This window comes from Acartia tonsa, chromosome 11 (genome assembly GCF_053477335.1).
Source record: "Acartia tonsa isolate MP-2025a chromosome 11, ASM5347733v1, whole genome shotgun sequence".
Lineage (NCBI taxonomy): Eukaryota > Metazoa > Arthropoda > Copepoda > Calanoida > Acartiidae > Acartia > Acartia tonsa.
Window position 1 is genome coordinate 21,876,177 of NC_137270.1, and position 18,145 is coordinate 21,894,321.

Sequence of the window (18,145 nt, forward strand, 5' to 3'; positions counted from 1 at the left end):
TCCTCACTTATTGGTTAGTTCGTTCCTCCAGTTGGAGGGCGGAAGGGGGGGGGGGTTGGGTTATATTATCCAGCTGAAAGTAGCATATTATTATTGCATCAATCTACGTATTCTATCTCCATTGTAGAAAGGTACACAAACCTTTTTTCATATTTTTGATAAAATATAAACAAGGATGACAACATCCATAAGTAGCGAAGCACAAAAAATTGTGGATGGGAATACGTAGAAGTAGATTTAAAGTGTGTAAGAATAGATTTATTGGAGAAAATAAACACGAAACCTTGTTTTATTTTGTATGATGAAGACGGTTAAAGTAAATTACATACTAGATGCACATAACAATGGGGGAAAAAAATTTGAAACTGTTAATGCAAAAAAGTTTTAAAATTGGACCAAAAATACCAAAGATATGGGGAAATATGTCAAACATATAAAAAAAGACAAAAACCTGCTAAAAGGCAGTTTGGCCGCCATTGTTTCTTTTCTTAAAACACCAGAAATTTAATTTATATTTAACTGAAAAATTTTTGAAAATTGGAATATAAACACCAAAGATGTGGGTAAAAATGTGATAAATACAAAAATAGCCAAAAACCTGCAAAAGGGCAGTCTGACAGTCATTGTTGTTTTCTTCAAATGACAGGAAGTTTAGTTTTGATATCTTTCACTGAAAAAATTTCAAAAATCGGACCATAAACACCAAAGATATGGGGAAAAATGTGAAAAATATAAAAATAGCCAAAAACCTGCAAAAAGGCAGTCTGACCGTCATTGTTGTTTTCTTCAAATGACGGGAAATTTAATTTTGATATCTTTAACTGAAAAAATTTTGAAAATCGGACCATAAACACCAAAGATATGGGGAAAATTTGGAAAATATAAAAAATAGCCTAAAACCTGCTAAAAAGCAGTCCGACCGCCATTGATGTTTTATAGTTAATTGTGCTCCTTAATGATGGGAATGTTGTCAAACAATTTCAGCTCTCTTTCTTTTATAGGAGCCGAGAAAATCACGTTTCCCCCAATTCATTAATTACGGACGGACGGACGGACATTGTGAATTATAGAGTAGCTTCGCTACTAAAAAGATAAAATGTAACTTTGGCTAGCAACCTTTTAAAATAAAAGATAATTTGTTGAATATATATATATGTATAGTTTTTTAGTCATGACTAATTATGCTTTATAAAGTAATAATATATACTCACATATAAAACAAATTGTATTAATTTTAAAAACTATTTTCCTCAAATTTTTCTAACAATATAATAGTTATTTCTTTCATCGTATTATAAACGGCTTTCCGCGGATATAAAATGTACAATTATAAGGCACGGGCTAAAAAACTGGTTTTAATCTTATGATTGTACATTTTTATATTCGTAGAAATCTGGATATAATACGATGCTAGATATAGTTTTTTCGTATGGATGAGAACCGGTTCCTATCCACCGGATTCGAATGAATACGAGAAACCATTATTCTAAAATGTCTTTATTTCTGTTACTCTAAATTTGTGTGCAATATTATCTTAATTTTACATGCAAAATATTTTTCTTAATGTGTTTTTCTTTGAAAAGAATACGTAAAATTTTAGTAAAATGGAATTTTTAGATTTGCACTTTAATCGCAGAAGCTTTAAAAGCTATAAAAAAAATTTTGTTTTCAATTTAATATAAATCCTTACTAAAATTTTCAAATTGTTGCATTTAATTTAAAAAAAAAATCATATATATATAAAGAATATATTTTTAGAAAAAACGAGGTAGAAAGAAAGGATATAAGAGTGAATGTTCGAATAAGCCTGGTACCAAGTGCCCAATTTGTAACAAGGAGGTAACAATATTTCTCGTATTCATTCGAATCCGGTGGATAAGAACAGGTTCTCATCCATACGAAAAAACTATGTCTAGCATCGTATTATATCCAGCTTTCTACGGCACTTCGGGGCTAAAAAAAAACTAGTTTTAATCTCATAATTGTACATTCTATATCCGCGGAAAGCCGTTTATAATACGATGCGAGAAATAACTATTATATATTTACTCGAGGATGCGCCCCTAGCATTCAGGGACTAAAAATATTCTAAGACATAATTTTTTTAAAAAAATATTCTAAGACATAATTTTTTTAATAAAATATTCTAAAACCATCATTAGACCGATTTGAAGCTTCACTGAAAAAGAGAATAGGTTCAGTAATCAGTTATTAAAATCTTGAACTACAGACAAAAAAACGTTACTACATTATTTGTATAATAGGATATATCTATTCACCTAACTACTTATATAGATCTATCATCAATGTCAGTCAGACTATATGTCTATCTATCTATATCATTACCTAAAGTAAGAGAATGTCTTTCCGTCTTTTAGTGTTTGTCGCAACTTGGGATCTTTTAGTATTTATGTGTTCTGTGAAGGTTTTAAGAGAGGGGCCCTCCTACCCTCAAGAGAATTTTGTCTTGAACAAAATATCAACCCCCCCCCCCCCAAAAAAAAATATGAGGAAAGTATCTTGTGTGACGTCATAAAGGATGAGAGGAGAAGTGGAAAAGGAAGCCCCTAAAAAGGTATGGATTTTTATGACGTCACACATGACACTTTCCACATATCCCCCCTAAGAAAAAAAATCTATCAAAATATTGACCAATTTAACAAATTTTGTTATCTATATAGGCAGGAGCACACATATACTATGGTGGTCTGTCATGCACATCCTGTAGAGCTTTCTTATTATTTATATAGGCAGGAGCACACATATACTATGGTTGTCTGTCAGGCACATCCTGTAGAGTTTTCTTATTATCTATATAGGCAGGAGCACACATATACTATGGTGGTCTGTCATGCACATCCTGTAGAGCTTTCTTATTATCTATATAGGCAGGAGCACACATATACTATGTTGGTCTGTCATGCACATCCTGTAGAGCTTTCTTATTATTTATATAGGCAGGAGCACACATATACTAAGGTGGTCTGTCATGCACATCCTGTAGAGCTTTCTTATTATCTATATAGGCAGGAGCACACATATACTATGGTGGTCTGTCATGCACATCCTGTAGAGCTTTCTTATTATTTATATAGGCAGGAGCACACATATACTATGGTGGTCTGTCATGCACATCCTGTAGAGCTTTCTTATTATTTATATAGGCAGGAGCACACATATACTATGGTGGTCTGTCATGCACATCCTGTAGAGCTTTCTTATTATTTATATAGGCAGGAGCACACATATACTATGGTGGTCTGTCATGCACATCCTGTAGAGTTTTCTTATTATCTATATAGGCAGGAGCACATATATACTATGGTGGTCTGTCATGCACCTCATGTAGAGCTTTCTTATTATCTATATAGGCAGGAGCACACATATACTATGGTGGTCTGTCATGCACCTCATGTAGAGCTTTCTTATTATCTATATAGGCAGGAGCACACATATACTATGGTGGTCTGTCATGCACATCCTGTAGAGCTTTCTTATTATCTATATAGGCAGGAGCACACATATACTATGGTGGTCTGTCATGCACATCATGTAGAGATTTCTTATTATCTATATAGGCAGGAGCACACATATACTATGGTGGTCTGTCATGCTCATCCTGTAGAGCTTTCTTATTATCTATATAGGCAGGAGCACACATATACTATGGTGGTCTGTCATGCACATCCTGTAGAGCTTTCTTATTATTTATATAGGCAGGAGCACACATATACTATGGTGGTCTGTCATGCACATCCTGTAGAGCTTTCTTATTATTTATATAGGCAGGAGCACACATATACTATGGTGGTCTGTCATGCACATCCTGTAGAGCTTTCTTATTATCTATATAGGCAGGAGCACACATATACTATGGTGGTCTGTCATGCACATCCTGTAGAGCTTTCTTATTATCTATATAGGCAGGAGCACACATATACTATGGTGGTCTGTCATGCACATCCTGTAGAGCTTTCTTATTATCTATATAGGCAGGAGCACACATATACTATGGTGGTCTGTCATGCACATCCTGTAGAGCTTTCTTATTATCTATATAGGCAGGAGCACACATATACTATGGTGGTCTGTCATGCACATCCTGTAGAGCTTTCTTATTATTTATATAGGCAGGTGCACACATATACTATGGTGGTCTGTCATGCACATCCTGTAGAGCTATCTTATTATCTATATAGGCAGGAGCACACATATACTATGGTGGTCTGTCATGCACATCCTGTAGAGCTTTCTTATTATTTATATAGGCAGGAGCACACATATACTATGGTGGTCTGTCATGCACATCCTGTAGAGCTATCTTATTATCTATATAGGCAGGAGCACACATATACTATGGTGGTCTGTCATGCACATCCTGTAGAGTTTTCTTATTATTTATATAGGCAGGAGCACACATATACTATGGTGGTCTGTCATGCACATCCTGTAGAGCTTTCTTATTATCTATATAGGCAGGAGCACACATATACTATGTTGGTCTGTCATGCACATCCTGTAGAGCTATCTTATTATCTATATAGGCAGGAGCACACATATACTATGGTGGTCTGTCATGCACATCCTGTAGAGCTTTCTTATTATTTATATAGGCAGGAGCACACATATACTATGGTGGTCTGTCATGCACATCCTGTAGAGCTATCTTATTATCTATATAGGCAGGAGCACACATATACTATGGTGGTCTGTCATGCACATCCTGTAGAGCTTTCTTATTATTTATATAGGCAGGAGCACACATATACTATGGTGGTCTGTCATGCACATCCTGTAGAGCTATCTTATTATCTATATAGGCAGGAGCACACATATACTATGGTGGTCTGTCATGCACATCCTGTAGATTTTTCTTATTATTTATATAGGCAGGAGCACACATATACTATGGTGGTCTGTCATGCACATCCTGTAGAGCTTTCTTATTATCTATATAGGCAGGAGCACACATATACTATGGTGGTCTGTCATGCACATCCTGTAGAGCTTTCTTATTATCTATATAGGCAGGAGCACACATATACTATGTTGGTCTGTCATGCACATCCTGTAGAGCTATCTTATTATCTATATAGGCAGGAGCACACATATACTATGGTGGTCTGTCAGGCACATCCTGTAGAGCTTTCTTATTATCTATATAGGCAGGAGCACACATATACTATGTTGGTCTGTCATGCACATCCTGTAGAGCTTTCTTATTATCTATATAGGCAGGAGCACACATATACTATGTTGGTCTGTCATGCACATCCTGTAGAGCTATCTTATTATCTATATAGGCAGGAGCACACATATACTATGTTGGTCTGTCATGCACATCCTGTAGAGCTATCTTATTATCTATATAGGCAGGAGCACACATATACTATGGTGGTCTGTCAGGCACATCCTGTAGAGCTTTCTTATTATCTATATAGGCAGGAGCACACATATACTATGTTGGTCTGTCATGCACATCCTGTAGAGCTTTCTTATTATCTATATAGGCAGGAGCACACATATACTATGGTGGTCTGTCATGCACATCCTGTAGAGCTTTCTTATTATCTATATAGGCAGGAGCACACATATACTATGTTGGTCTGTCATGCACATCCTGTAGAGCTTTCTTATTATCTATATAGGCAGGAGCACACATATACTATGGTGGTCTGTCATGCACATCCTGTAGAGCTTTCTTATTATATATATAGGCAGGAGCACACATATACTATGGTGGTCTGTCATGCACATCCTGCAGAGCTTTCTTTAGACGAGCGGTCGAGGTAAACATTTTTAAAAGCGAAGGTTTTGTATAAAGCTTTACAAAGTGTCTCAAAAATCAGCCAAATGATGTCGTAAAAATGAGGGATGAGAGGAGAAGTTGGAAAGAAAACCCATAAAAAAGAGATGTATAATCCCTCATTTTTATGACGTCACATGGCTGGTTTTTGAGACACTTTGTAAAGCTTCCTTTTCTATAATTAGGCCTGTCTGTCAGTATGTAATGGTTAGCTCTTAACTGTTATCGGTAACTTAAGCATGTTAGAATTGTCCCATTGAGTTCAAACTGTAACGCTAGCTTCTAGGGGATATGGAAAAGCCCAATACCATTAACTGCAATCTTTTGCTTTGAACTAAAACTCTTACTACTTTATATTTCAAAAAAATTTGAATTAATTTTCTTTTTCTAGAACAATGGATTTAGACGGTTTCATTGCAAATCAAACACATCTTGCTCGAAAAAGGTAATAGTATTTTATTATTCTTCATTAACACAAAAAGTCAACTATTCGATAAACATTTATCAGGGCTTGTTAGCCGCGTGTAAACCGCATGGAAAATGTCATTTTATAACTTTAATATTTATCTGGATGTCTGATTTTTATAAAAATATTCTAATTTTAGGCCCAAACTTCAAAAAGATGTAAAAAGTGCAGATTTGAGGATTGTATAAGTGCAGGTAATTTATTTCTTTACATCCAAGCATGTTCTATGGGGTAGAAATCATCCCACCCACCCTCTCCGCCTTAACTAAAAAATCTTTCATAGAGAAACAAGGATGACAACATCCATAAGTAGCGAAGCACAAAAAATTGTGGATGAGAATACGTAGAAGTAGATTTAAAGTGTATTTTTTAAAATCAAGAATAGATTTATTGGAGAACACGAAACCTTGTTTTATTTTGTATGATGAAGACGGTTAAAGTAAATTACGTAACATAACAATGGGAAAAAATATTTTAAAACTGTTTATGCAAAAAAGTTTTAAAATTGGACCAAAAATACCAAAGATATGGGGAAATATGTCAAACATATAAAAATAGCCAAAAACCTGCTTAAAGGTAGTTTGGCCGCCATTGTTTCTTTTCTTAAAACGCCAGAAATTTAATTTTAATATCTTTAACTGAAAAATTTTTGAAAATTGGACCATAAACACCAAAGATATTGGTAAAAATGTGAAAAATATAAAAAATAGCCAAAAACCTGCAAAAAGACAGTCTGACTGTCATTGTTGTTTTCTTCAAACGACAGGAAATTTAATTTTGATATCTTTAACTGAACAAATTTCAAAAATCGGACCATAAACAACAAAGATATGGGGAAAAATGTGAAAAATATAAAAATAGCCAAAAACCCTCAAAAAGGCAGTCTGACCGTCATTGTTGTTTATTTCAAATGACGGGAAATTTAATTGTGATATCTTTAACTGAAAAAAAATTTGAAAATCGGACCATAAACACCAAAGATATGGGGAAAATTTGGAAAATATAAAAAATAGCCTAAAACCTGCTAAAAAGCAGTCCGACCGCCATTGATGTTTTATAGTTAATTGTGCTCCTTAATGATGGGAATATTGTCAAAAAATTTCAACGTTCTATCTTTTATAGGAGCCGAGAAAATCACGTTTCCCCTAATTCAATAATTACGGACGGACGGACATTGTGAATTATAGAGTAGCTTCGCTACTAATGATATAGGGAGGGAGATCCCCGTATGTAATAACTGTCCCCAAAGTATTGTACAAATAAGCAGAGTCCAAACTTTTCTACAAATACTTTTAATCTATTTTGGAAATAAGGATATGTAAATTTCTGTTTTTTTCATTTAATACTTTTTTTTAAATCCAATTTTATGATACTCAACGATCCATAGAAAGGTTTCGTCAAAAAATGTGTTCTTTAAAAGTGGAAGGCCTACCAACCTGTATTATATACTCGTTGTCGGCATAACTAAAAACTATAGAAAAACTGTTGCTATTTCAAATTCGTAAAATTAACAGTTAGAGTAGGTAGACTGCCTTGGCTCAAAATAGACTCAACTCATTACCTTGCACACAGATTGACTTCATTATACACAAACATCTGTTTTGTAAAAAGATTGAATTTATGATTTAATAACATTTAGGCATGAAGACACAATATGTTATGAAGCACCCAGACTACATTCAAGCAACAGTAAGTAATTTTTCCAGTATGGCTTCGACACCGATTATTACCCACTGGATTAAAACCAGTTTTCAGTCATTGTGAAAAATTATTCATAGCATCGTATTACAGACAATTTTTCACGGATATAAAATAAAAATCATAAAATTAAAACCAGTTTTCTTAGCCTTGGCCTTTGGCCACGAGGGTGAAAACTAGTTTTAATCTTATAAATTTTCATTCTGATATCCGCGGAAAGCTGACTATAATATGATACTATAGATAACTATTACTAGTGGCGCAGCTGATCAAAGTACTTTATCTTGCAAGACTTTTAATTTTTTAGTATTTACTATTTATTTACATTTTTTTTTCAAGACTTAGAGCTACAGTAATTTTTATTTATTTATTTTATAAGAAAATATAAGAAAAAAAATATGGCACATGTGATATATCAAAAATTGTATTTAATTTAGTGTTAAAATAAAAATATATAGCTTATTTTTTACCACTTGTGCAAAAACTATAGCTTGGTTTAAAGCAAAGTTAAACATTTCTTTTTTATAGGTTGAAAGCAGTAATAATGGAAGATTTGAATACAAAGTCGGCATACAACTGTACAGGTTAATTTTAAAAAGTTGCTATGCTTGCAATATAGTGCAAATATATGAAATATATATATAGTGCAAATATAACGCAAAAGCTATGTTTATATTCCTATTGGGAAAATATAAAGTTGTAAGACTGCTTTATATATTATAAGACTTCTGAATTTATTTACAAGATTCTCCTGAACAATGCACAATCTCTATTGGCTGTTTTTTTAATCAGCTATTTAAAAAATCCTTTTATTTATGTATTTTGATACATATGGATGATCTTTTCCCTTGTTTAGAATATGGAATGAAATATTTGAACCATTTCTCCAAGATTATCCCAGAGATTCACAAAGCTATGAATCTGCAAATAAGAAAAGGTAGGTTCCAGAAAATTCGGTGTGATATCCTTTACACAAAAGTATCACATTATCGACAGTATAAAATTATTACAACAGCACAATCTACTTCTTCCTGCTGGAAAATCACTGGGAAGGTAGAGGACATTGGAAAGTAATTATACTGGGCCGAAACACGATCTCTCATTCATTGCCTAAAAAAATATTGCTTGTGTTGTACAAACCTTCAATATAAAATCTACTCAACCAATAGTTTTACTCTACACAATTGATGTTGTTTAGCGTAAACAGGGGTATGTTTATCCCTTTATCAGTGGCGTGCGTAGGGGGTGCAGGATCTGTCACTTTACTCCTTTAATTTAACATGGGGATGGCCTGCTTTCCCATGTTTTCACATCCTTAGGTCCCCCCACCTTGTTGAGTTGCTGGGCACACCACTGCTCATAATTACGTACCCTTGCTAAAACATTTTAATGTTTTCTTTAGGATTAATGGATTTTTAACAAGACTGGAGGTTGATGATTTTATCCAAGACTTGGAACCAGAAAAAGAATTTGATTTCTTTAATTCCAATGCCTCGTCATGGATAAGGTATATATAGTTTAACCAGGAATCTTAAGAGATAAGACAATCGACGATAAATGAATGTCCACTACCAATTATGCTAAAGAAAATTACGCCCCCAGAGGCATCTATTGGAACTTGAGAGAACCCATTTCAATTTTGTTTTGAAAAAAAGTAGAAAATGGTCATAAACCTAGAACCATGAAAAACTTTACTGTAAAGAAGAATCATAACAGTCAAGTGTTTAAAGAGATTCTTCTGTACAAACACACAGACGGACAGATATAAATCATGTTGTTTTTACTTTCACGTCTTTCATAAAAATACCAATGAAATGTTGACAATATATCAATTTTAATTTGGGCTGATATGTTAAATAATACTAGCGGATTCGCCCTCAGCGTCTAGGGGCTTTGCCCCATAAGGTAATTTTAAAAAAATTAAAGATTAAACAAAAAATCTTTAAAGATTAAAAAAAAAATCTGGTGCTGCCCATAGTTTATGGGCAGCACCTGAATTTTTATTTCTTCTTTTTTTTTTTGGGGGGGGGAATTTTCATTTTTGGGGGGGGTTGGGGGTGTCCCACCTCCCAAGAAAATAGCTTAAAACCACCACAGGACCAATAGGTATATACCCTGAAGAGTAGAATCCGATCGGTTTTGTGGTTACCGAGATCTTAAGGGACGGACGGACAGACATCAAGCTACTTTGTATTATAGAATAGTTACTTCGCCCCTAGCCTCTAGGAGACGGTTGAAAGTGTAATACAATAGCCTAAAACCACCCTAAAACATTTATAATACATGCCTGAGAATTACAACCAATTAAGACCAATATTTCCTGAGATATTTAACTTCAGACAAAAAATCTTATTACTTTATATTATAGGGTAGGGTATATTTATTCATATACTTCAAAAATGTACTGATTTAAACTGCTTTTAGGTTACAGAACACAAAGAAAACTTTCCTTCTTCTAGACCAACTTTTTCAGGTTTATTTTATATTATTAAAAATATTAGTCTTCAAGATGACCTCTAGTAGTTTTATGTAAGAAAACAACTTTCAAATATATTTCTAGCAGAACCAAACATTTCAAACAGTCATTGTAATCTACAGTTTGGTTAATTCCAGGGAGTACGGGAGGGGACAATGGGCAATAAATTCAATTTAAGAGTTTTCGCTGAAAAGCAATGAAAACCAGATTTATCCAAAAAAATTGACCAAAATTGTAAAGGGATCATGGTAATATATATTAATTCAGTGTTTCGTCATTGGGTTGTACACAAATTTATTGGTCCTTGTCTTATCGCTTTAGATCCCTGGGCTCAAATTCTGATTTATTAATATTTTATTTTATTAAATAAATTGTAATGATGTTTGTTTAGGTTATCCACAATACAAAGTTGGAATGGTCCTCCTGGTTTTCACAACTCATCTCAATTCAACAGGAATAAAATTATAATTTACAAACCTATTTCATGTTTTATAATAATGCTTTCTTATTCGTTGGCTCAACAACTTGGGTAGTGTTTTTCAATTTCAATGGGTTGGTTCATTAAGTTGAGTGTTCAAACGTTTCAACTATCAATTGTAATTTACCAGAATCAGTTATCATCCATACAAAAAATAACTATATCTAGCATCGTATTATATACAGTTTTCGACGAATATAAAAAAGTAAAATCATATAAAAAGCCCGGCTAAAATACTGGTTTTAATCTTATGAGTGTTCATTGTATATCCGCGGAAAGCTGTTTAAAATACGATGCGATATAAATGTTATGAATTCATGCTATACATGATTTTTCAGTATGATTGAGAATCAGTTCTAATCCACCGTATATTAATTGTAAAATAATATGTAAATAATATATTTTTATCAATAGAGGGAGGATTGTTTGGCTGAGTTAAGCGAAGATTCCTCCTATTTCAGTAACATCAGCTATCATTATTTTTCTAATGATATAAGGGTAAGCATTTTATCAGTTTGAGGGGGGGGGGCTACTAAAAAGTTTAAAATATAACCAAAGTATATTGTTGTTTTAGTGTTTTTAATTTAAAAAGGGACCTAAAACATAGGTTGCTAAAAAAAGGGGTTAAAAGAGAAAAAATATTACTTTGGCTGCTTTATAGTCAGGTATTCTGTATGCAAAAAGTAAACGCTGATCATTTTTTAGACCTCTTTCAATAAAAAAAGAAACATTTTCAACAACAAGGTCCAATATTATCTATAATCAAGTCCTGAAAACGTAAGTATGTCCTTAAACACTGTTTCCTGTAGTTAAGCAGTTTTGCAACAAATTTATTTACAATTTCGTTTAGACCTATACATTTATATTCTGCTTTTTAAGTTATGACACTCTACATTTAATACAAGTACAAGTTCTGTGTCAGAGATTCGCGTTAATTGACGTTGGCATCCTTGATTTTTTTACAATTTTCCGTGTAACAGATTATAAATATTTTATCTTTTATAGGTATCATCTCCTGAATGCTTGACAAAAGTATTAGAGATCTTGAAAGACAAGGCTGTGCTCGTGTTATCAGTTTTAATTTTGATAATTAAAGAGGAAAAATACAAATTAAAAGTTATAAGGTAAAATCACAATCATAATCATTATTAATGGATATTGACAGGGGATAATTTGTCGTTAATTTAGGTGGCTGATTAAGACCTTATTTATTAGTCAGTTCGTTCGTAAAAAGGAGGGAAGGGTTAAAGGTAAAGTAAGGTAAGGTTAAAGGTTGGAAAAATCTTTATTTTAAGAGGATATATAAATTTAGATACATATTATAATTGTCATATTTAAGAAAGATTGAAAGTCGTATTTTTTTCTTTTTTAAATTAAAATTTCATATTTCAGATTACTACAAGACTATTATTGGAGCTTGAATTGTCAGAACTTTAGAAGTAAATTTAGTTGCTGCCTCTATCTAGAAGCCTACCTGGAAGAAATTAATGAGCATAATATAAATACAAGAACATCAATATCTATGGAGGAATTATCCTTCATTCCTGGAGATGTATATTAGAAAAATCTTGAAAATCTTTATGATGCCCTGTGTTTAATAGTTTTTAGTAGCGAAGCAACTCTATAATTCCGAATGTCTGTCCGTCCGTCTGTCCGTCCGTCTGTCCGTAATTAATGAATTGGGGGAAACGTGATTTTCTCGACCTATTCAAGATAGACAGCTGAAATTTTTTGTGAAGATTCCCACTATATATGCCCATCTAATTTATACATTGTTTCGTCCGTCTGTTTGTTATTTGGGGTGCTAGATCGATTCCTAGATTTTTACGTTTTCGTGATTTTCAAGATAAAGGGCTGAAATTTTCAGGGATTAATTAATTTTATATTTTACATATTTTCACCAAGTTTTATTAATATTTTTTTGTTAGTTGGGGTGCTAGATCGATGCCTAGAGTTTTTAGGTTTTCATGGTTTTCTCAATTCCTATTCAGGATTGACGGTTGAAATTATCAGGGATTGAATATGCTCATGTTCTACATATTTCCATAAAGTTTCATTAAGATTTGTCTATTAATTAAGGTGCTAGTTCGATTCCTAGATTTTTAAGTTTTCATGATTATAAGGTTGCGTTATTTTAAAGGTGTGATGATTTCCCTTTTTTACCAATATTAATATTTATTTTATGACACTGCTTTATAGTATTTTTTTCCTGATATACAATCAAAATTTTTAGCTTCGCTACTTATGGATGTTGTCATCCTTGTTAATATTATAATTTCAAAATACAAGCAATCCTAATATGCGAATCTCAGTAAATTATCCAAAGAACTGAAAAAAAATTTAATTATAAAAAGGTGTAAGAAAATGTGTTATTTACAATATATATAGTGTGATCGAAACTTCGGATCATGGAAAGAAAACGAAGTAGCGGGTTTCATCGAATTTTCACAGTAGCTTTTGTTATTTTAGGTTAGGTTAGGTAAACCCTGCAGGATTAGGAAATTAGACCTGCAGCGTTCTAGCTCCCTGCATGGGCTAGAAATAGGAGAAAAGCTACAGTGATATTACAACAAAAACCGCTACTTCGTTTTCTTTCCATGATCCAAAGCTTCCTTTTAAGTATTTTGTAATTCTTTTTTCATTCACTACCGGCTACACCCCTAGCATCTGGTGGCTTCGCATTCCTAGGGGCAGAAAGGGGCTTGGAAAATTAAATCTGAAATTAAAATAGCCTAAAACCACCCAAGGACCTATGTGAAGATAAACTAAAATAGATAATCAAATCGATCCAGTAGTTTTGAGATTTTAAGCTTCATAAAATGAACACTTTCTACTTTATTTTATAAGTTATACAAAAATAGAAAGAAATTTATCTATAAAATGTATTGTAAAACCTGTATAATATAAATTTGGTTTATCTTACCTCATTGCAATATTATAGACTTTTTGTATATTTTGATTTAATAAAATACTATTTGTTCATGTAGTTTATTAAAAGTTTAATCGCTTTATTAGTTAAGTAAATAAGGTTTAGATATCATGCCTTAAATTTAGAAAAGTTTAGCAATTTTCATTACAAATTGGCAATATAAAAAGTAGGTTGTTTGAAATTTTCTAGTTTTAAATTTTTATGAATAATCACGCGACCTTTCTTTTAAAGGTTTAAATCTTTAAAACAGAAATAAGGTTTAGACAACAAGCAAAATATATAAAAAAAGATTTTGGTGACAAATCAAAAGGTCGCCATTACTACAAATCGTTGTCCCCCAAAATTGCCTTAAACCATGAAAACTTTATTTTCGAATTAATCAGTGCAGTTGTTGGGCAACAGGAGGATGGAGGGAGCGTTGGAGTAGGTAATAATCTTGAAGTTTTAAAGCCAAAAATATCTATCAATAAATCTTAATCCTCAATTGGAGACGTCCGTAAATCCATTTAATTTTCAAGACAAATTTTAAAGCAATATGTTAGACATATTGAAATCAAAAACAAAATAAAACCTAGAGGCCTAAAGGTGCGGAACCCGCTAGTAAATAATAATGCAATAAAAATTATATTATTTTTTGAAGTTGTTAGAAATATTTCTTACTTTTTTGGTATTCATATTTCAAAGACGACATCGATTTACGAAACTAATGAGAATGGATGTAGAATATACATGGAAACTCTGACAGTTGTCGTCAAGTTAGGTTGCTATTTCCCCTGTCATGTATTATTAAGTTTGTTCATTCAATAGGAGGGGATGGGGTACAGGGGGTGGAAGGGGGATCGTTATTTTAGCCTGCTACAGAGTTCACTTTATTAGAGAACATGAAAAGCTGGTGTAAGATCCAAGTAATAATAAATTAATTCTTATAAAAGTTAACCATAACAAGGATGACAACATCCATAAAAGCGAAGCACTGAAACGGTAGGACAAACAGACATGAACACTTATATAGTGTCATAACTGAATAGTCAGAATATAAATGTAAAAGAGTCGAAGCAAAATTGTAAGTAAATTTGTTGAAAAACTGCTTTATACAGAATAATGTTTATGGACATACTTACATATTTAGGACTTGATTATAGAGTTGCTTTGCTTATAACATTATACTTTGTTGTCCCAGGAATCAATATACCAAAAATCAGATCAATCGGATGATTAGATCACATAAAAGTTTGTTGTTAAAAAAGTAAAAAAATCAACATGTTTAAAATGGACGTACGGAAATTTTGGTAATGATTATAGAGTTGCTACGCTTTCTAAATCGTACCTAACTACTAAAGGAATCACCATGCAAAATTTGAAATCGATAGGACAATTCTAACATGCCTAAATTAACGAAAAAAAGCTAAAAAAGAGTCGAAGCAAAGTTGTAAGTAAATTTGTTGAAAAACTGCTTTTTATAGGATTATGTTTATGGACATACTTACATTTTCAGGACTTGATTATAGAGTTGCTTTCCTAATAACATTATACTTTGTTGTCCCAGGAATCAATATACCAAAAATCAGATCAATCGGATGATTAGATCACATAAAAATTTGTTGTTAAAAAAGTAAAAAAAATCAACATGTTTATAATGGACGTACGGACATTTTAGTAATGATTATAGAGTTGCTACGCTTTCTAAATCGCACCTAATTACTAAAGGAATCACCATGCAAAATTTGAAATTACGGACGGACGGATCGAGCATAAATATAGAAAAGCTTCTCTTTTACAAATCAGGGAGGAAGAGACATTTTGATGTTACACATGTCGCCAAAGTTTTATAATAACAATTTCTTATTTAATGGCTCAACAACTTTGAGGACTTGTGGTGAATTGTGATTGGTTGGTCAATTAGGTTGAGTGTTCATACGTTTAAACAGCTAATTGTAATTTACAGAAAGAAAAAAATTGTGTATCCTCAATGGGGATGTACATTTATTTATCGGCCATTGTCTTATCAATAAAGGTACTAAGAAAGAGAGGGAATGTCTGATTGAGCCAATAGGAGAATCGCATCGGTACATACATTTAATTTCATTGGTTGAAATTTTGTACACATCTTGTTACGAATGCATGTTTTTTTTTCATTTCACACTTAGATAAAAGTCAGCTGTAAACAGTATATTTTCTTAGTAGAAAGCTTTGCGGAATTAGAATTAATTGCCCAAAAATTTCGTTTAAAGAGGACTATCCACGAACGAGAGCACATGATTCTAAGTACCTTCCAGCATTCATCCTAAGTATTTTCTTTCAGAATATAATAGGACACCATATATTATCAATATATTGACGAGAAAATTTATGTTTCACCATGTTTTTTTTAGGTATTTTAATTGATTTTGAAAAATTTTATGAGGCTAATTCTTTTAATAAAATGGATTTTTGATGATACATATGCGAATACTCGTGTTATATAGATTGTAAATTAATCCATATTAGCATTAATTTAAACATACATATGAGATATAGTAAATGTGCTTTTGACTTTTTTTTATTTTTGTTATTTGGCAACATGGACAATTAAAGACACCCCGAACTCAACAAAACGTTTGATAGAATTTTAACGAAAAATGGTGGACATTTTTTTACTTTTCTTCAACTTGAAGTGGTGAAACATAAATTTTCTCGTCAATATATTATTTATTGATAGTGACCTATTATATTCTGAAAGAAAATACTCAGGATCAATGCTGGAAGGTACTTAGAATCACGTGCTCTTGTTCGTGGATAGTCCTCTTTGAAAGTTTAGTAACGAGGTGGATTCTTAAAAAAAAGTTAGGCTGGCTACTCGCTGGTGAGGCAAAATTATTTTTGTGAAAAATCCTCCAAAATCGAATTAAAAAATTTACAAAAATTAAATAAAAATCTTAAAAGGGTTATTAACATATGATTTTGTTTAATTTTTGTAGATTTTTAATGTGCTTTTGGATGATTTTTCACAAAAATAATTTTGCCTCACTATCGAGTAGCGAGTCTATAATTTCTTAAGAATCCACAATACTTTTGTCTGCTAGAAATGTTCCTTCTTAGATTTGACGAAAAAAGGGTTCAGAATATGCTTCTATTCTTCTATTTCTATTGTCTTATCCCTTTACAACCCTGATGAAAAAATGTAAAAACTACATGAAGCATAACCTATCAAAACTTTATTACAATTTCAAAAAGTTTTCGAATACAATTCAATTTATTTTCCTATAAATCTCCCCAGATGTACTTTGAAAACCAAATATTTCATATTTTTGACAATGCTATAGATATTTATTGTGGCAATTTATATAAACTTGACTAAAGCGATAAATAATATATCTAGAACTTTTATAGTTGTAAATAGTATCGTATACATAACAATGAAAATGTTATTGCGTTTATTTCTTACAATAAGAAAATAAATAATATATTTATTCTAAATCTAAAATTTTTGAAGAAATCGTCAAAACCTTAAAAGTATCCTTGCTTAAAATAGCCTAAATTTTTTCTATAAACAATAAAATACAAAGAAAAATTTTATGTAAGATCTTAGAGAGCACAAAAAAAAAACAAGCTTATGAAAATTTATATTTTCATGTAATAGCCATATGAATCAATAAGAAAGGTTGATGTTGTGTATCTTCCTTTAATTCCCCAGAGAAGCATTTCAGAAGTATTAGAAATAGAGAGCTAACAATAATGGATATAGAATATGTGGATATATTGACAGGGAAATTTTTTTTAGTCAATTTACTTTGCTAATATGGACCTCATTTATTTGTATGTTCTTTCATCCAGGAAGCAGCTAATAGTATCTCCAAAAAAAAATGGTAAAATATTCCAATGTTTAGCTGAGCTATGCCGATGGACGTCATATTCCCTTTTGATATGACATCAATCAAAATAGTTCGGCCAAGTGTAACATTTTATCCACTTTTTTGGAATCACAATAAGCTGCTTCACATCTAGTAGGAGGTGGAGGGGATAGGGTAAAGTGGATGAATGGGGGGGTGTTGTTTATTTAACCAGCTGCAAGTATCCCTTTATTAGTGTACAGGAAAATCTAGTGCAATATACAAGTAATTATGAATTGATTAAAACAAATAATTTTGGGTTAATTTTAAAAGACGTATTAAATAGTGTTCACTAGCTAGTAGCCTTTAAAGTCTATACATTTTTAGAGATTATCGTTCCCAGGAACATTTTACCGTGAACTGGACTAGATCCTAAACTTACATTGTCTAGTATCTAATTAGTAGGATGTTTGCTAACTAAAA

General features: G+C 32.2%; 1 protein-coding gene across 1 annotated transcript in view; it reads left to right on the forward strand.

The window, feature by feature from the left end:
* Window positions 1-12,809, forward strand: part of LOC145331370 (uncharacterized) — a 32,053-nt gene extending 19,244 nt beyond the window's left edge. Inside the window, exons 7-19 of the mRNA XM_080175993.1 lie at window positions 1,759-1,839; window positions 5,718-5,789; window positions 6,198-6,251; window positions 6,412-6,466; window positions 7,912-7,961; window positions 8,499-8,554; window positions 8,827-8,907; window positions 9,373-9,477; window positions 10,395-10,443; window positions 10,838-10,898; window positions 11,337-11,422; window positions 11,930-12,048; window positions 12,317-12,809. Of these exons, the coding sequence (XP_080032119.1) occupies window positions 1,759-1,839; window positions 5,718-5,789; window positions 6,198-6,251; window positions 6,412-6,466; window positions 7,912-7,961; window positions 8,499-8,554; window positions 8,827-8,907; window positions 9,373-9,477; window positions 10,395-10,443; window positions 10,838-10,898; window positions 11,337-11,422; window positions 11,930-12,048; window positions 12,317-12,485 (1,038 nt within the window). The 3' untranslated portion in view covers window positions 12,486-12,809. The remainder of the gene's footprint in view (window positions 1-1,758; window positions 1,840-5,717; window positions 5,790-6,197; window positions 6,252-6,411; window positions 6,467-7,911; window positions 7,962-8,498; window positions 8,555-8,826; window positions 8,908-9,372; window positions 9,478-10,394; window positions 10,444-10,837; window positions 10,899-11,336; window positions 11,423-11,929; window positions 12,049-12,316) is intronic.
* Window positions 12,810-18,145: the final 5,336 nt, after the last annotated feature.